This window comes from Chrysochloris asiatica, unplaced genomic scaffold (assembly GCF_000296735.1).
Source record: "Chrysochloris asiatica unplaced genomic scaffold, ChrAsi1.0 scaffold00008, whole genome shotgun sequence".
Classification (NCBI taxonomy): domain Eukaryota; kingdom Metazoa; phylum Chordata; class Mammalia; order Afrosoricida; family Chrysochloridae; genus Chrysochloris; species Chrysochloris asiatica.
Genome location: NW_006408526.1, coordinates 23,932,771 through 23,952,764, shown reverse-complemented (window position 1 = coordinate 23,952,764; position 19,994 = coordinate 23,932,771). Strand labels below are relative to the sequence as shown.

Genomic DNA, 19,994 nt, shown 5'->3' with positions numbered 1-19,994 from the left:
CCCTCTCCCTTCTTGTATATTGCCCCCCTCCCCAGCACCCAAACTATCCTGTGTCTATTCCCTGCCCTGTGCTCCACCTTCCCCTCCCTCCCCTCATCCCACCCCTGACATCCCAGCAACCAGCAAAGAATCCTCTCCTAGGTGATTTAATTCCATTATTTTTTTCTTGATCCACATGCAAAAGTGCCTGGATACCAGCAGTGATGTGCTGTGCAGACTTAGCCTCTCAAAATAGCCAGCTAAGTACAGTTCTTCCCAACTCCTCCTTCAATGACTGCTAGTTGGTAGCTGGAAATCAGATCTCATGGCAATTACAAACCATACAGACAAATCTCTCCACTTGTCTGTCAGTTGGCCATACTATAGTGGTTTAGGTGTTGCTGTGAAGCTGGAAGCTGTGGCACTGGGATTTCAAATTCTAGTAGGATTACCCATCATGGGGCTTTCAGACTCAGACAGACCAAGAAGAAACACCTGGTGGCCTACCTCTGAAACTTAGTCAATGAAAACCCTTGTTGTTGTTGTTACGTGCCGTCGAGTCGGCTCTGACCCATAGCTAGCCAGTACAGGGTTTCCAAGGAGCAGCTGGGGAGCTTGAACCACTGACCTTGCAGTTCAAACAGCTTTGCAGACTGGCACATTAACCCACAGCACCATATCAGGACTCCCTAATGAAAACTCTGTAGGTCACATCCAAATACTGTCTGATATAGAGCTGGAAGATGAGCTCCTTAGATTGGAAGTCACTCCAAACACACAGTGACATCTACAATGGACTAGAGCAGGCTAGGGTCATAAGGATGGCAGAGGCCCAGGCAATGTTGTGCTGTGTAGTCCATGAGTAGAGACCAACTCAACAACAACTAACAGCAACAATATACCCATCAGCTCCTCCCATGCCCCAGACAGGGGCTGGTCATTAAATTACCAGCACACCACCATCTACCATTGTCTTTCTGTGCTTTCACAAGTTTAGTGGCCACCTAAAACAACCCATGAACACATTCTTGGCTCCCTGACCTGGGCTCTGTTGGTATACAGCACTTTCATGTCCTTCAGCTTCTTCAAGCCCTCACTGTAATACAGGACAGCTGTTTCATAATCACCATTGGCAAATGCTTCGTTTCCTTTTTCCTTTTGGGCTAGGAGAAGAAACGTCAAACAGGTGAGAATACATGCACTGGGGAATGATTTCAGACTGTATTTCCCTGAACACCTCCAACTCTGCTACTTTGAAGGTCTTAGCTTCCATGAATCCAAAGGGGACTTGTCACTTGTTTTTCTCTGCAGCTATGACAGGAGTGGCTTCTTTATTTACATATTTTTTTCTCCCTCCAAACCAACTCCCAAGTCTTATAAGTATTTTCTCAGGAAAAAAAGAAATGTTTCTGCCTCAAGGGCAAAAACCACTCCAAGCTTGCCACAAACACCAAGTTTACACATTCAAAGACCAAGCTTACACATTCAATGTCCCCTAAGGTATGTCTAACAAATATGGAGCCAGATTCGTAGCACATGTTCTATTCGGAGGTAGATGGTAAATGTTCAAAGTTCTCTCTTTTCAAATGCAGCTTCACCCTTTAACTTCATCTCCCCACTTCCCACTTCCCATTTTTTTTTTTGTTTGTTTTTGTTTTTTTCTCTTCTCCCTTCTCACATCTTTGTTCTCTTGTTTTATTTTCCTGTTTCTTCACCTATTCCTTAGGCTTAGACAGTAGTTTCCCGCTCGATCCCTTCTTACCTCCCAAGCATTGTTTAGTACTGCTCATAACATTTGGAATGAAAGAAGTACCTAAATCTGGTCTTCTAAGTCAATTCCTTGCTTTAGAAAGAAGGTAGGCTGTGGAGGATGACCAAGGCTTAGGTCCTGCTTCCTGCTGTTGCAACAAGAGCAGAGAGCAGACCACCAGTGATAGCCCAAGCCAGGTCCTACTGCCTCAAGGCCATCACAAACCCACCCACCAGGAATCCTGATGTCCTCAGGCATCAGCACAGAGCCTCACATGCTCTGTTAGCACAAATTATCCCAGACACTGAAAAGGGAAGACTGGTGATTACCATCAGCGAAGATTTTGTTTTCCTGTCTCCTCTTGGCTCGTTCCTTTGCATCTTTCTCTAAGGATACCAAGAAGGCCTCTGACAGCAGAGAAATTTTAAATATTAAAAAAAAAATCCAAATATTATAATCAGTTCTATAGCTCAAACTCAGAAGCAAGCTAGTTGAAAGCTTTAGGACTGCACAGGTGGGAGCACAAACACACAAGCACATACATACACACACATATACACACACACACACTCGTCATGAGACAATTTGATGACATGTTCTTAATCTGACATTAAATGGCAATATGTATTATTGCTGTATTATTATTATACATGATGGCTATGATGGGACTTCAAATTAGAATTATGCCTTTTTAAAGAACTTCCCTCTGAAGAGAGACTTTTGTGGGGGGAGGAACAGTCCTTGTGTGGCACTGTTATACTCTGGTAGCATAGTGGATTATGCTTTGGGTCACTAACTGCAAGGTTAACAGTTCGAATCCACCAGCCATTCCATGGGAGAACAATGAGGTTTTCTGTTTCCATAAAGATTTGCAGCCTCAGAAACCCTTTACAGGGTCACTATGAGTCAAAACCTATTCAATGCCACTTAACCACCACATTTAACCTAATGAGCTGCTTAGCTGAGCAACACCAGAACTATCTAGATCCCCTGAGCAACTATGAGTAAACTAACCAGTAAAGAATAACTGAGCTCAGTTTACAAACAACTAGCCAGGAAATAAATTAGTAGAGAAATGCCTTTAGGTGCCGTCCTCTGGGATCACTGGCAACAGAATGGGGTGATCAGTAGGATTTTGCTCATGGAATGTGGGTATCCCCGAGGCTATAATTTAAGGGTCTGGAAGCTACAGTCAGTAAGAAATGGATCCTTGATAAATAATATACATTGGGAAGAGAGCTTCTGTTCTTACCTGAGTTCATTTCATCTGGGCTCTGCAGGTTACAGGTTATCATAAAAACAAAGAAGCATATTTTTAGCACCTCTGTCTGACTGATATAGCATACAACCCAAGAAGGCAAACCAATTGTAAGTGAGGGGTCAGGTCACCTCCTTCGTCCACTGATACTGCAGAGCCCCAAATTCTATGGAGTTGATTTAAATAAAAAGATTGGATACAGGCTCAGTCTGAAGAAGGGTTCTCAGATCAAGAGGCCCAGCTGTGGTTGTATGCACTGGGAATACGAACTTGGAGAGTATATTACCTTTGAATAAAGGTCATACGCTCAGGGAGGTGAATGATCAGATTGTCAATAAAACAGGCCCAAATGGTTGCTTAAAGGTGACCCAGAAAGACCAAAGTAAAGAGAGAGAGAGTTTATATTTCCTTGTGGAAAATAAATGTAGTGAATCTAAGAAACAAAAAGACTATTTCAGCCTCACCAGACAGTTTGCGATTAAACTAGTTCTCCCTCTGCTCAACACAAAGCCCCAGCCCCCTCACTGTATCTGATTGTGCGTCTCCGTAATAGACAAAGAAAACCTTCAGAGAAGCTTGTGGGGGACTGATCATGGTCTTGTTCAAGGTGGTCCTGCATTTGTCTTCCTCTTGGTCTTCCTCAGTAAGCAGTAGTCTTTTTTCTGTCTCCAGGACAGCTTTCTGCTGCATGACAGGGTCATCAGAATTCATCCCCTGAATTAAATTGGCTAGAAAAGAAATGAGATGCGAATCAAACAAACAAGTCTGCAAAAGGAAAGAAAAACAAAACTGTTCACTAGAGAGGCTACTGTGGAAAATTCCATGGGGGAAGAACTTTAAAAAATGTTCTGAGAACGAAGCAAAATTGAGAGACATCGAACCAGTGAGAAAAAATTAAAATCAGGATTCATTTTGCCTGGAGAAAGCTGTAGGTGAACTAAACTATGGCCTTCAAGGAGCAGTCTCAAACCATTACTTAATTCAACCATTATGTGTGGACAACTTATTATGAGTTAGCTATTATGCCGAATGTGGTAGACACAATGATGAACAGAAAAGAATCCATACTTTTTAAGAGCTTACCTCTTGTGTTGGAGACAAATATGTATTTGCAGCTCTGAGATCCCAAAGCACAGCTCTTAATCCTATGTCTACCTCGAGTCACTTTATTCCCTACACAGTTCAGCGTCCATGGTCTATCACTTTGGCCACCAGGATAATCTCCCTTGCCCTCTTACCTCATCTACCTGACAAAACTCTCATCCTAAATTAATCCAATTACCCATCTCTCTTGGCCTTCATTAGGGATGTTGTTGTTGTTGTTGTTGTCAGATGCCATGGAGTTGGAACTGACTCATAGTAACCCCATGTATAGCAGAACGAAACAATGTCCTATCTTGGGCCAACTTCACTACCGCTGCCACCACACTTGATGCCATCAATGATGCCACCTGGCCGATCCATCTCATTGGGGGTCTTCCTCTTTTTCTCTGACCCTCCACCTCACCCAGCATGACATCCTTTTCCAGCAACTGTTCCCTCCTGACAATATGTCCAAAGTATGATACTGAGTACCAAAGAAAGATGAAAGCCTGGTGCCCACTCAGCTGAACCTTACGATTCCCAGCAACCTTATTATGCTATCTTCTTGTTGTTGTTGTTGCTAAGTGCTGTTGAGTCAGTTGCAACTCACAATGATCCTGTTTAGGGTTTCCAAGGAGTGGTTTGCGGGTTTGAACTGCCGACCGTATCCTACAGAGGCCCACTAGGACTCCATTAGGGTATTCTAGGCAAGCCAAACTATCATTCTCTGAAAGACGCCATATAATTTTCTCTAGTCTAAACTCAACCATCTCAAACAGATAATCTTACTTATTAATTCACAGAGGAAACAGATGGCATCAGAAAGGAACTCCTTCAACTTCTTTCTATCAAATCTACAACATTATCCACATCTACACACAGACTCCTTCCAACCACAGCAACTGACTCTGTTTCCCTGGATTCCCAGTATTTTCCAGCACTGACGCTTTCAAGCATTGATTAGAATTAATCAAAAAACAAAAGCTTTATAATAACCCTGAACAACAGGTAGAAAGAACTGTCCTTATTCTTTTGTTGTCCTCCTATCCTTTTCCTGCAGACTTGCTTTTCCATGTGAACTTGGGAATCAACTTGCTGAATTCTAAGCACACACTTAAGGGATTTTTGATCTAAACTGCACTGAAGGTATAGTATAATTTGAGTTGAACTGATAATTTTATCGAATGAGCTTTCCCATCCCGGATAAAATATGTCCCCACTTATTTATGTCTGTTTTATGCCTTTTCGTTGTTTAAATAACTAAGCTCCAAACATTATTTTCAGGGGCAGTGGCATTTCAGTGGCAGAAATCTTGCCTTCTGCACAGGAGACCAGGCTTTGAGTTCTGGTCAAGCCACTACTGATCTGCAAGTGGAGGTGTGTGTGTTGCTACGATGCCAAAGAGGTTTTAGCAGCATTTCCAGGAAAAGACAGAGTAGGAAGAAAGATTTGGCCAGCTAATTCTGAAAGCCAGGCATTGAAACTCCTATGGATCACAAATGGTTCAGTCCTTTGGAGGGCCAACTCAATGGCAACAAATAACAATAACAGACTGGATTCAGATTTCATTCTTTTTTTTTTTTTTTCCCCCTGAATGTCCTTTTTCTGTTCAAGATTCCATCTAGGACACCATATCCCATTAAGTTGTCATGTCTCCTTAGGCTCCTTTGGGCTTTGACAACTTCTCAGACTCAACTTGTCTTTGATGATTTTGAGAAGCGCTGGCCAGGTATTTTGTGAATGTCCTTCAATTTGGGTTCATCTGATGTTTTTCTCAAGGTTAGACTATACTTAAGGGATTTGAGGAGGAAGGCCTATGCATATCATCTCAAAGTTTCATGTTAACAACATGATGTATCACTGATGACATTAACCTCAGCCACCTGTCTAAGGCAGTGATTGTCAATGTTCTCTGCTGTAAAGATACTTACTTTCTCTCCTCCTTTCTGACACTGTTCCCTTTGGAAGCAAGTCTCTAAATTTATTTTATGTTTAAGGGTGTAGAGTTAGTCAGTCATGTGCCCCTTGAGAGGGAAATACCTACATAAATTATTTGGAATTCTTCCATATGAGATTATTTATCATATTAACTTATTCAGTCATTTATTTATATTAGTATAGACTAATCAGAAGGGACCAGTCCATGGAGAAGGACACTATGCTTGGTAAAGTGGAAGGTCAGTGAAAAGGAGGAAGACCCCCAACAAGATGGATTGGCACATTGGCAGCAGCAATGGGCTCAAACATAACAACAATTTTGAGGATGGCACAGAATGGTATTTCATTCTATTGTGCATAAGGTCGCCCTGAGTTGGAACTAACTCGAAAGCACCTAACAGCAACGGGCTCATGAATATTTATTTTATGCATTGAGTTATAATCCAATGCTATGTTATTTATTTTGTTGCTCAAAATGTTCCAGCTTTAGACACCAAGAGCCTTTCAACTGAATTTTATAATTTTTCCATATAGGTCTTGCATATACATATTTTGATGAGTCTTGTCTGGTTTTATAAATTAAGTCTTTCTTAAAATTACCTCTTCTAATTTTGCCAGTGTATACAAATGCAACTGCATTTTACATATTGATTTTATACAAATAATGTTGTTGAATTTCCTTTTTTACTTCAATAATCTGTAGATTTTCTTGAACTTTTCTCTGTAAACTCTTTTTCATATTATTCAAGGATTGCTCAAATTCATTTACTTTTTGCTCATTTCTTGTTTTACTGAAGAACAGCCAATGAAATGTTAAATAAAAGCAATCATGAGTCATTTTATCTTGTCCCTAATTTTCAAAAGAATATGTTTCATCAAGTGTGATGTTTGCAGTGGGCTTTCCATTAGTACTGTTTATCAAGTCCCGTTTTCTTCTCAGGTTGTTGTTGTTGTTAAATGCTGTCAAGTCGATTCCGACTCATAGCGACCATGAATAGGGTTTCCAAGGAACAGCTGATGGGTTTGAACTGCTAACCTTAGCAGTCCAGTGCTGATCCTGCAGTGCCACACCAGGACCTGTTCTCAGGTATGTATGAGTTTTTATTACGAATGGGTTTTGAATCCTATCAAGTCTTTTTCTTTCAATTTTTCATTTATTAAGGCGATCAAATGGCTTTTACCTTTGAAAATGTTAAGATGAAAAATTGCATTAGCAAACTTTTAAAACCATTCTTGCATTTCTCATATAGTATAATTTGACCATGATTATTATCTTGAATTCATTGTTATATTTGGCTTTCTCACATTATTCTTACAACTTTTTAAGTGCATTTCATAAGTAATATCACCCTGTGTTTTCATTTATAATACTATATATTTTTTTTACTTTGGGTGTCAAGAGTGTCTAGTTTCATATGATGAGTGGGGAGTGTTCTCTGTTTTCTATTATCTGCGACAATTTATATAAGATGGGAATTATCTTATCTCGGACTGCTGGGAGAGACTTGACTATAAAAGTATCTGGGCCTTCTGCTTTTTTGCTTTTTAAATAATTTCAAACTTTCAGAAAAGGTGTAAGTACAGTATGAAGTACTTCAGAATTTTCTGAACCATTAGGGTGTTATGGATTGAATTATGCCCCCATCCCCACTCCAAAATATACATTGAATTCCTGGTCCCTGTACCTGCAGTTGCAGTCCTGTTTGGTCATCATAGTGTAGGCTAGATACAAAATCTTACCATCTCTGAGTTATAAACAGATCCGAGTAGACAGACACACACACGGAAGAAGACCATGAAGATCATCTGACAAATCAAGGGAGGCAAAGGAACACTTCCAGTGCTGACATCGATGAATTCTTGACTTGGACTTAAGAGTCTCCAAAAGTGTGATAAAGAAAGCATCTGTTCTTTAAAGTAACCTACTCGTGCTATTTCTGTTACATCAGCACTATGCAACTAAGACACAGTGCAAATTGCCAGCACCTCCAAACACTTAGTGGATGTTTCCTACAAATGAAGACATTTCTTTCTATAACCATATGACCACCATCAACAACAGAAGGTGCATACTAACACATTATTCATCCTCAGTCCTCACACTCAAGTTTTACCTTCTTCTGTCCTATTCAATTCTTTTACAGTAAATTAGCCCATTCAGGATCATGCACTGGTATTCGTTTTTATACACCTTTAGTCTCCTATACTCTGGAAACAGAGTCCTGGTGTGGCATTGTGGGTTAATGCGCCAGAGTGCAAAGCCGTTTGAACTGCAAGGTCAGTGGTTCAAGCTCACCAGCTGCTCCTTGGAAATCCTATACAGGGTCGCTATGGGTTGGAACCGACTCGATAGCACTTAACAACAACAATAACTCTGGAATAGCTACTCAGTCTTTCCCTGACTTTGTCGGCCTGCAGGTTTTTTTTTTTTGAAGAGTATAGGCTGGCTACTATGTTGGATGTTCCCCAACGTGAGGGTGTCTGATGCTTCCTCACTGTGAGTGATTGTTAACATGACTGTGATTGTGAACACTAGGAATTCTAATGTGGGGATCGGTCAATTTTGCCATCCTGTTGAGTATAAAATGAGCCATCTCCGAAGTACGAGTGGGGATCCCACTACCATTATGAAAGAAGAACCAAGAATGGAGCAAGTCCTTTGGACCTGGAATAGCTGCACACTGCACTACCTCAATCCAAGGACTGAAACCTGTGTCACAGGAGAGGTGGCTGAGGAGAGGCAGCAGCAGAAACAACAGCCAGAGCATAAGACGGAGCGGAAGGCTTGAGGGGCCACAGAGAGTAAAGTTGAGAGTCTTTGGGCAGAAGGCTCACATGCAGCAAGGGGTGATTCCAGGCACAGAACTGAATTGAGAGAGCTAAGTTTGCAGATCCTTTGAGCTACAGCTGAGCACCTGCAGGCTGGGCCTTTATCCACTGCCCTGAAGGAGTCCTGGTATGGCGCTGTAGGATAAGCATTCAAGGAAAAGGTCAGTTTGAGCCTCAAGGCTGGCAGTTAAAACTTACCAACCACTGCTCTGAAATTCTATAGGGTCACTTAGCAACAACAACAGAGCTCTGTAACACTACCTGAGCAGGGCAGGGGCCAAGGTGACACGTGGCTGAGAGGCCAAGAACCAGAGAGCTCCTTAGAGGCTTTCCTGAGTTTCCTAATAAAGCCCATAATCCTGATTATGGTCTGCAAGTTCTGCATGGCTATTGTAGCCAACCATTACACCCTGCTGAGAAGGAGAGGGTGCAGTGGGAGGGATGGTTGGTGTCAGAATTGGTCAGGAAGTTTGGAGCCTCATACGAATCACCCTTGGGCTGATGCTGAATTTGATTCTACCTCCCCCTGGTGAAGTCAGAAGAGGTCAGCCGCTGCCTCCATGCCCTTTTTCGCAGCTATTTATTAATGAACTTGGTTACTTAACATTGCTCAAGTCCTCTCAAATTTTATTGCTTTTTGGTTGCTTAGTATTTTAATCTATCACTGTGACTGTGGACTTGCCCTTTCCTCCTTGCAATTCTAGCATTTGTATAGATATTTTTAACTTAAAAAAATTTTTTTTTGGCTTGATAAATGTTAAAACTATATATAGGAAGGAGTCCTGGTGGTGAAGTGGCTTAACATTGGACTGCTAACCAAAAGGATTCCAGTTCAATTCTGAGAGAGAAAGGGGAGGCAATCTATTTCTATAAGGATTTACAACATCAGAAACCCGATGGAGCAGTTCTACTCTGTTCTTCAGGATCACTGTGAATTGGAATCAACTCGACAGAAGTGGGTTTAAGTATTTTGTTCTTGTTAAGTGCTGTCAAGTTGGTTCCGACCCACAGCGACCTGTGTAGGGTTTCCAATGAGCAGCTGGTAGGTTTGAACTGCTGATCCTACAGCACCACACCAGGAGTGCTTGCTTATTACTGTTGTTGTTGTTGCTAAGTACCGCTGAGTCATTTCCAACCCACAGCGACCCTGCATAGGGTTTCTGAGGAGCATCTGGTGAGTTTGAAGCGCCGACTTTGTGGTTCAAAACAATTTTGCAGTCCAGCACATTACGCATCTGCAAATTTAGAGTTGCTAAATCTTCCTGATGCTTTTTCCTTTGGTGTCTAAATAATGACTAGTTTAAACCAGGGTCTTTGCTTTCAAGTCTATTTTGTCTGATACTAATATTCAAGATCTATTTTCTTTTGGATTGTGTATTTGTATAATAGAAGCTCTGGTAGTGTCGTGGTTACAAATCGGGCTGCTAACCTCAAGGTCAGCAGTTCGAAACTACCAGCTGTTCCATGGGAGAAAGAGGAGGCTTTCTGCTCCCGTAAAGATTTACAGCCTCGGAAACCCTGTACAAGGTCACTATGAGTCGGAACCGACTCCACGGCACATAACCACACAACAATTTGTGTAAGTATTTTAGCATTATTTTTTTAAAGCTTCCAATTTTTTGTGTAAAATTTAGGTGTGGCTGTCCCATCTATCACAATAACTGGATTTTGTTTTATCCAGTATGAAAATCTCTTTTAATTGGAGATTAGTCCATTTATTTTATTAGGATGACGGACAGACAGATGTTCATCATTTAACACTATGCTATTTCTCCAATGTCAAGAAAACCAAAGAAATAGAAAAACTAAAAAACTTGTGTTCCAGGGATTGTATATGTGCTTTAATCTTTTAACTTAAATTTAAAATTTTTTGTTGAATTTTAATAGGCCTTAATAGAAAAGCCTTGGAAACTCTATGCAAGGTCGCTGTGGATTGGAACCAACTCTCCTGCACTTAACAACAACAGGAAAGCTGGAGGCCTGGTGTGGCGCTGCGGGTAATGCACTGGGCTGCAAGATCAGGTTGAGCCAGGAGGTCGGAGGTTCAAACTCATCAGTCACTCCTTGGAAACCCTATATAAGGTGGCAATGAGTAAGAACCAGCTCAACTTAACAACAACTGATAAAGCATTTAGACTAATTTCTTCTCTGTTTTCTGTTTACCTAGACTTCTGTTTCTTTTTTTCTCCCCTTTTCTGTGTTCAATGGAGCTCTTGCCTTTATGGCCTTCTACTCTCTAGAAGGAGCTCTGGTAGCATAGTGGTTACAAATCGGGCTGCAAACCGTAAGGTCAGCAGTTCGAAACTAACAGCTGTTCCGCGGGAGAAAGAAGAGGCTTTCTGCTCCTGTAAAGATTTACCGCTTCGGAAACCCTGTATAGGGTCGCTATGGGTCGGAACCGACTCCACAGCACATAACAACAACAACAACTCTCTACAAGTTTAAATCTTACACCTTCTTTGACTCTCGTAATGGGTAATTCTTACAATTTTAACCAGCATACTTGGCTTAAGAAAATCTAAAATTAATAACAATTTCTATAGTCCTGTATATTACAAAGGATTCCAGTTCAATTCCTGTATATTACAAAGATCACAGAATCCTTTCATCCTGGTCCCCCATTGTCTTCTTGTTTTCTGAGATGCTATGTAATTTTTATGTCTATTACATCTTATCTGGAGTCCTGGTGTGGTGCTGTAGGATAAGGACTTGACTACAAGGTTGCTTTGAACCACAAGGTCAGTGGTTCAAACCCACCAGGCACTCCTTAGAAACCCTACACAGGGTCGTTATGAGTCAGAACAACTCAACGGCACTTAACAACAACATTGTATGTTATCTAGATGTTTTCTAGTGGGAAGGTATTTAGATGATCTCATCTGTAGTACTTTTGGAAATGGAAGGCCCACAACTTACTCTTCACCTACTAGCGTTTGTGTTCTGTTCTCAAAACTGCTCCAATGTTTAAGTTGTTCCCACCATGGTTACAAAATGGCCTCTATGCCGCTAAACTGAAGAATCACGTTTACTTTAGTTCTCACTTTGACCAAGCTCTCTGAAACAGCCAGCAATGTTGACATCAACTCTATGTGATTATAGTCTCCCTTTGTCTCCATGTGGAATTATCCCAGTTTTCGTCCCATCTTTGTGACTACTCATTTTCAGTGTCCTTTCCTTGCTCTTCCTCTCGTCTCCTTGCTGTTAAGTGTCACTGAGTCAGTTCCAACTCATAGTATAGGGTTTCAAAGGAGTGGCTAGTGGGTTTGAACCCCTGACCTTGCTGTCAGCAGTCCGTCTCCTACAGCGCCATTCCAGGACTCCACATACTCTTTAAATTGGGGTGTTCTCCTCAAGGCTCTGCCTGAGATCCGCTTCTCTTTTTCTCCAATATTTTTCTAGGTATTCTCAATTCCACTCATAGCTCCAGGCACCATTCCCACAACAATGCCTCCTAAACTGGTCATCTCCAGCTCGATTTTGCCTCCTGTCTCTCTAGGCCCACAAAGCCAATTACTCCTGAACATCTTCACCAGGCTAGCTTACTCATCAAACTTAACATAGACATTTTCTTTCCCTTTTAGCGCCTCTATTTCAGTGAACAGCCCAAATATTCACCTATTGATCCAACCCAAAACCTTGGAGCTAATCCTTGAGCTTTTATTCCTCTCAGCTCTCACAGCCATCAAACACCAAATATATCTTGAATTTGTCTAATTTTGTCCCTTCCTCTAAACCCAGCCACCATCATCATTTCCCTGAAATACTCCAAGCACCCATTTTCCTCTCTAGGCTACATGATGCACTGGCCTGAGGGCCTTTTCTAAAGTGTTAATTTGTTCATGCCTCTGCTTTAAGTAAATCCTCCAAAGGATTTCCTTTGCTCTTGGGGCAAACACAAGTTTTTAAAGCAGCTTCCAAAGCATTCCCAGATCCAGCCTTTTCAGGCTCAGATGAGACCATTCTCTCCACAGGGAAGCTTTTTTCCCCTTCAGATTCTTAAAGCGCCACACTCTTTAAAGAGCAGATTTCCTATCCACTTTGTGCACACTTGGAATACTCTTGTCCTGTTTTCCCAATGGCCATCTCCTACTCACTCTTCAGATTTTGGGTTAAATGTCACTTCTCCACAGAAGCCTTTGACTCCCTGGATTGTCGTAGATTGCCCTGCACTTTACAAGTCTTATATTATACATCACACTGGAAATTACTTGTCTAACACTGTATAGACACGATGATGGGTCAAAAATTATCTACACTCTGGCTGTAGACTTGACTTAAATCAACGTTTAGAAAAGACAAATACATCATTTTTTGGCACAATCTCCTTGCTTTTCAATTCACTTTTTCCATCTGCTAACAAGCTTTTGTATTTCCTTATTAAGAACTGTATGGGGCTGAGCTGTGAGCCATGAATGCACCGCTGTCTTCATTTCTTCATCAGAGGTGAATCTTCATCCTCAACGGGTTGCTTTCAGGGGACCAAACAGGTGAAAGTTCGATGGAGCAAGATCAGGACTATAGTGAGGATGCTTGAACACCTCAAAACAAGAAGTTTTTGCAGTGTCAACATTGTGGTCAGAGGTGTGGGGATATGCCTTGTCATGCAAGATCACAATGTCCTTGAGTAGCAGTCCTCTGCATTTAATCTGAAGTTTAGGCTTCAACTTTTCAGTAAGCATCTTGCTGTAATGAACACTGTTGATTGCTGAACCTTTTTCTGGACAGTGCTCCAATACTGGCCCTTGAGAATCCCAGAAAACTGTAAATATCCATTTTCCAGCTGATGGTTAACTTCTGAACTTTGTCTTGGTCAGTGATTGAGGATGTTTTCTTTCCATACTCTGCCGTTGACTCTCAGGCTCATAGTGGTGAATCCATGTCTTGTCACCAGTATAAGAAACTTCTACCCTCCTTCTAGTATCATTCCAAATTCCATTTACAGATGTCCAAACACTTCTGTTTATGCTCTTGTGGGAGTTGTTTCTGAACCCATCTCGCACAAACTTTCAAAACCTAGTCTGTCGTGGATGATTTCAGAGGCAGAGCCATGGCCAATTTGCAAATGATTTGCCACATCATCCACTGTCACTTGTCATTTTGACAGAATCATTTCATGTGTATGCTCAATGTTGTCATCAGCCATGGACAGCAGGCATTTTAATGTGGATAATTTCTAGCTCACCCTTGTGTTATTAGGAAAGGTTGCTGTTCAGTGCTGTTGAGTTGGTTCCGACTCATACCGACTCTGTGTAAGGTTGCTGAGGAGTGGCTGGTGGGTTTGAACTTGTGTTTCGCAGTCCAGTGTTTATCCTACATGTAATTGTTGTCTATTGTTATTTTACTCTTCAGTGTGTGGCAATATTCAACACATAGAGGCCCAAGAAATGAATGTATAGGGTGTATACACATTTGGCTATAATTTAATAGTTAAAAGGGAAATAAATGTACAATTCCACACTTCAGTAGCATTCGCTACATTCATTAGCTCAGTGGGTTGTGGTTGTGACAGTGGACGGTACAGACATTTCTATCATCATAGAATGTTCTTTAGGTTGGGCTAATATAGATGCTGTCTGGATGTATATAGAAGCATCTAGAAGTTAGCTAGGAAAAGAAAGTAGGAAATGACAAAAGCCAAGTGCAGAGTCTGATACATCAGAGACTGTGTGGGAAACTAGAAGCCGTTTGTTACTACTTGTAAAGGACAAGGTCACGGGAGGACTTCAGTCCTGATGAGAGCTTAGAATTTATTGTGACTACAGAAGGAATCCAAGCAGAGAAGTGTCTGGGTCAATGTGCATTAGAGATACATTACTCTGTGGGGAGTGTATGCCTGGAGGCAGGAAAGTCAATTAGGGGTTGTTGAGAAAGTCTGGGTGAGAAGAATCCAAACAAGAGGAGGGGCACACAGGATGGAGTCGGGAATAAGCAGCAAAACCTTAATGGCTGGCTGGCTGTAGGTGGAGGGGTGGGCAGTGTCCAAGGTGACATGTAAGTATTTGATGGGGTGCCATCAAGACTAAGGGACAGGTATGAGTGGCAGGAAGGAGCCCTGGTGGCACAGTGGGTTAAGCACTTTACGGCAGTCTGCTTCCATCACAGGGCGCAGTTCTACTCTGTCCTTTCAGGCCCCTGTGACTCCAAATCCAGTTGACAGCAGGGGGCTGGGCTATCTGTTTATGAGAAGTCTGGGTTCTTGAGGGACAGCAGGTGCAGAGAGAAAGGGTCGAGTAGAAAAGAGATGAATTCAATTTTGGACACATCATGAAGTTTAAGATGTTTGTAGGACACAGTGGATATGACAGTTGGCCATACCCACTGCCATGGAATCTATCCATAGTGACCCTATAAGATAGAGTTGAACTGCCTGGCAGGGGTTCCGAGACTGTAAATCTTTATGGGAGCAAACCATCTCATCATTCTCCCTTGAGGCTGCTGATGGGTTTGAACCCCGACCTTGTGGTTAACAGTCCAACATTAAACCCACTGCACTTTTAGGACACCTTTGAGTTGGCTGTAAGTTTAGAAAAGAAGGTTAGCAATTCTGATGCGAGATCATCAGCAGATAGGTAGTAGTTAAAACCATGGGCTTGGACGAAATCGTCTGAATAGGAATGAGAAGTTAGAAGTGGCTATAAGAACAGAACCCATGGAAAAGCAGAAGTTAGGGATGAAGGGAGGCAGAGGTCCATGAGGAACACAAAGAACCCAGTATGACTGCATCATTTAGGAAATCATCTAAGCTTTCTCTTTTTAAGAAAACAAAACAAACAAACAAACAAAAAAACCTTGTATTTTTTGAATCCATACAATCACCTGAAAGCAGCAATTGCAACGTATTTGCTTGCTCCATGAGGCTTGTTTGTTGGTTTCTATCTGCAAACAAACTCTCTGAGGCTTGAACAGAGAGTGCCTGGTTTGGAATCTCTTGGGTGGAATCTAAGGGTATGTTCTGAGAGATTTCACCTGTCTGAGCTGGGGGAGGGTCTTTTTGTTTAGAAACCTACGGATGAGTATTCCATGTAACCTGATGGATTCTGAGGGAAAGTCACTTGATTTTGCCTCTGCAACTCCACACCCAAAGGAGGGTTTTAGAACCGGTGTTTTGAAACAGGAGGCAGATTCCAAACTACTCACTTGGGCTCTTGAGAGATCTAAAAGCAGGGCTCCAAAGTGGTTCATTCCAGTTTGATCTCCCCACTTCCTTGCTGAGAATTTACCTTTCCACCTCAGATATTCTGAATCAGAATCTACATTTTAACCAGGTATGCAGCGATCTTGTTAAAATGTAGATTCTGACTCAGTATATCTGTGGTGCAAAGTCAAATTCTCAGTAGGGGAACTGAACTGCAATGAGCCAGTTTGAAGTCCTGCCTCAAAGGAACATCCAGGCTCCTTGTGGAAGAAGACAAAATACACAAGGAGAGCTGTCAGACTGGATTCCAAACAGAATGTTAACAGCTTCTCTGATACCAATTAATAGACCGAAAATACTGCCTCAGGCTATATTATTACTTGCTTACCTGTTTAATTTCAATTACATTTTTTCTCAAGAGTCATAAAACTGTCAGGCAACCCACGTACTAACTTAGAATAATCATTTCTCTTTTGTCACTCTACCTACCCCTCTACAGCAGAATTCATAATTTACAAGTACTTACTGATTTCATCCACATTTTTAAGAAATGTCTGCAAATCTTTCTCTTGATCCTCATCCATTGTAGACCAGAATCCCTGAGAGAGGCAATATAAAAATGAAAAACAATAATAATAAAACACTAACTAGAATTTGCCAAGCTTATTAGCCTTTCTGAAACAAAAAGCCAAATGATTATTTTAAAGATGGATTTGTGATTATAAATGTCATCCATAACAGTAGGGTAATCTATTTCACCTCGACTGTTGTTTAAGGACACAGGACACTCATTATTTATGTTGATACTTCATGAAACCTGCCAGCAGTCCTTTCACTTGGGAAAACGTTCTGTGTAATATTCTTCTTACAAAAGCACCATCAACTGCTGTGCTTCAGGGACCTGGTAGGAAGGAGACTGGGAGAGCAGATAACAGCCCCCAGGGACAGAAGAGAGAGTTTGAACACCTAACTTTGATTATGACAGGCCTCTTGGACCTGGCGGTGTGAGATGTCAGGTCCTGAAGGCTTCAGACAATCTGTGCCTATACATCCTCACTTGTTTAAAGTACCTCTGGCTTGTTTCTGAGGAAGGAAGAGAAGCTACAAATTGGCTGGAGAGGTTAGGTTTGGATACCATCTTGCTCCAGTCCCTTCACTCCACGTGCCTTTAGATCCTACCTCACAGTCATTTCTGAGTGACAAGACCATATGGTGTATTCTCTACCCCAAAGTTCATCAGAGACCATTGAAATCATCAGAAATGTGTTCAATATACAGATTTCAAGGCATTAGCCCCAGAGATTCTCATCTGGAAACACTCTCCAGGTGATTCGTATTCAGATAGGTTTGGGACACCTCACAGTACTGTTAAGGAGCCCTGGTGGCACTGTGGGTTAAGTATTAAGGTAAGTATTGGTTAGCCACAAAGTCAGTGGTTCACATCCACCATTGGTAGCATGGGAGAAAGATGAGGATGTCTGCTCCCAGAAAGATTTATAGCCTCATAAACCCTACATAGGGTGCCTATGAGCTGGAATCCACTTGAGGGCAGTGGGTTTGAGGGTAGTAGTGTTAAGGAGTCTTGGTGGTGCTGTGGGTAAGTATTGGATTGCTACCTTAGGGAGAAAGATGAGGGTTTCTGCTCCCGTACAGAATCCTGGTATGGCGCTGTGGATTAATGCGCTGGACTGTAAAGTCTGTTTGAACCGCAAGGTGGGTGGTTCAAGCTCACAAGTCATTCTCGGAAACCCTATACAGGGTTGCTATAGGTTGAAACCGACTCGACAGCACTTAACAACAACAAACCCTATGGAGTCCTGGTATGGTGCTGTAGGATAAACACTGGACTGCTATACAGGATTGCTATGAGTCAGAACTGACTTGATGGCACTTAACAACAAACCCTATGGACGGCGCTCTGGCGGTGTCATGGCTTGTATGTTGGGCTGTTAACCACAAGGTCAGCAGCTCAAATCTAACAGCTAGCCCAAAGGACAAAGATAACACTTTCTGCTCCAGTAAAGATTTTCCGCTTCGGAAGCCCTATACACGGTCACTAAGAGTCAGAAGTGACTCAACAGCATACAAGCACCATCTTCAAACCCTTTGGCATAGTTTTACTTTGATAGTAGTGTTGTAATGTGCCATCAGTTCTGACTCTTAGTGGCTCTATATGATGGGGTAGAACCGCCCCACTGGATTTCCCATGCTGAAGCCTTTGTAGGAGCAGATTGCCAGGTCTTTATCCCATGGAGTGCTGGTGGGTTTGAACCGTCAACCTTTTGGTTAACAGTCCACGGCTTTATTACACACGACCAGGGTTCCTTTGTAGTAGTGTAATGCAGCTACCTATAAAAGGGAATTAGAAACCTGCCATTTCATCTCTGCTAGAAACCCGCTATGTTCCTTTGACCTCTCAGAATTTATCTCCACAATTATCTTCCATAAGGTTTCTTCGAGTTAGGTTCTCATCTTACTAAGGAAACAGGGAGAGAAACAGGAGGGCTGTCCTGGGGATTAATGCAAAGTATCAGGCACTCAGTGGTGGTAAATGTGAGGCTGCTTATCTCTAAAGCATAGGGGCGGAATGCAAGTCTTAAAGTGATCCACAGGGTTCTTTCTAGCCCAAGCATTTCAAACTCCCATGGAACTGAGGCCGACTGAAGGGAATCAACTTGCACAAAGGGCGGAAACGCAGAGCTTCTATGGGCATGGGTCAGCCCTTCTACTCCTAGGACACGGATCTAGACCACACACTGGTACACCGCATACAAACGACAGTACACAGTGATGCACAAGGCGCCCCAACCCGTTTCACACCATAACCCTACACTCCGCAAGGCCACGCCTTCCAAACTCGCTCTCCCCGCCCTACATTGAGGGGCGGGGCCGGCCGCACTGTTGCCTGGACAACCGGTCCCTAGGTCCGAAATGGGAGACCCAGGCGCTGTTGATACTGTCCCATCTACTGAGGACCAAACTAGAGGCCTCTGCTCGGACCTTTGCTGGGCAGTTCCGGCGCAGGTCCCAGGGGAAACCCCAGGGTTACCCCGCTGCACTGACCTGACGCGTTGTACAGGAAATGGCGGCGGCGGGACAACAGCAACTAACCTAGACCTGGGCGGGCCGGGAGTAGAAGGGGGAGGGGCCAGGGCGGAGGGGCGGGCGTGAACGCACTTTAGGAAGTGCCACTCTTAGTGCTCCCTTCTCGGAGCGCGAATCCGAGGCCAAATCCAGGAACTGGGATACCCAATGGGGACGCGGTGAAGGAAAGGGTGCTACTCATCTCCAGAGCAACGCCAAGTTTTCCCCTCTTTTTCTTTAAGGCCAGTTTAGTAGTGCTGACCTTTGAGTAAAAACCTGAAATTCTACTGTGGACTTGGAAGGACAGGCTTGGGTTTCAATCCCGACATAGCTTTTGATAAATGTGATACATTACCTCCAGAGAATTAATAACCTCTTTAACCCTCCATTTTTTCATTTATAAAATGGAGAAGTGATACTTTTTCCTAAGGCTTTTTGTTAACAGTGCCTGGCACATGTCAGCAGGAGTTAAGGGATAGTTATCATCCAGGAGACAATAGTAGGATTTAAGGCAGATTAAGACAATAAACAGGCACATTCATTCACATTCTGAATACATGCAGCATGCACCTTTAAACAAAGCCCAGTCTGTTATCTTTTAAATTCATCGCATTATGTGCTGGTTTTGGGAGGAAGACCCATTTGGAGTTTAACCTGATGTTGAAAAACATTTGGGACTTTCTGGCAAATATCTTTGATATCCCATGCGAGTAAAGTTTTACTAAAGTTAATGCAGAAATGGCTGCAACCATACATTGACAGAGAACTTCCAGAGGTTCAAGCTGGATTAAGAAGAGGATTTAGAATGAGTGATATCATTGCTTATGTCTTTTGGATCTTGGCTGAAAGCAGAGAATATCAGAAAGATGTTTACCTGTATTTTATTGACTACGCAAAGGCTTTTGATTGTGTGGATCATGACAAGCTATGGGCAACAT

At 42.4% G+C, this 19,994-nt stretch overlaps 1 protein-coding gene across 1 annotated transcript in view; it reads right to left on the bottom strand.

Annotated features, from left to right (window-relative positions):
* The window catches only part of TTC12 (tetratricopeptide repeat domain 12), a 41,288-nt gene extending 37,581 nt beyond the window's left edge, over positions 1-3,707 (bottom strand). Inside the window, exons 1-4 of the mRNA XM_006833831.1 lie at positions 3,552-3,707; positions 2,982-3,003; positions 2,059-2,136; positions 1,021-1,142 (exon numbers count right to left, since the gene is read on the bottom strand). Of these exons, the coding sequence (XP_006833894.1) occupies positions 1,021-1,142; positions 2,059-2,136; positions 2,982-3,003; positions 3,552-3,698 (369 nt within the window). The 5' untranslated portion in view covers positions 3,699-3,707. The remainder of the gene's footprint in view (positions 1-1,020; positions 1,143-2,058; positions 2,137-2,981; positions 3,004-3,551) is intronic.
* Positions 3,708-19,994: the final 16,287 nt, after the last annotated feature.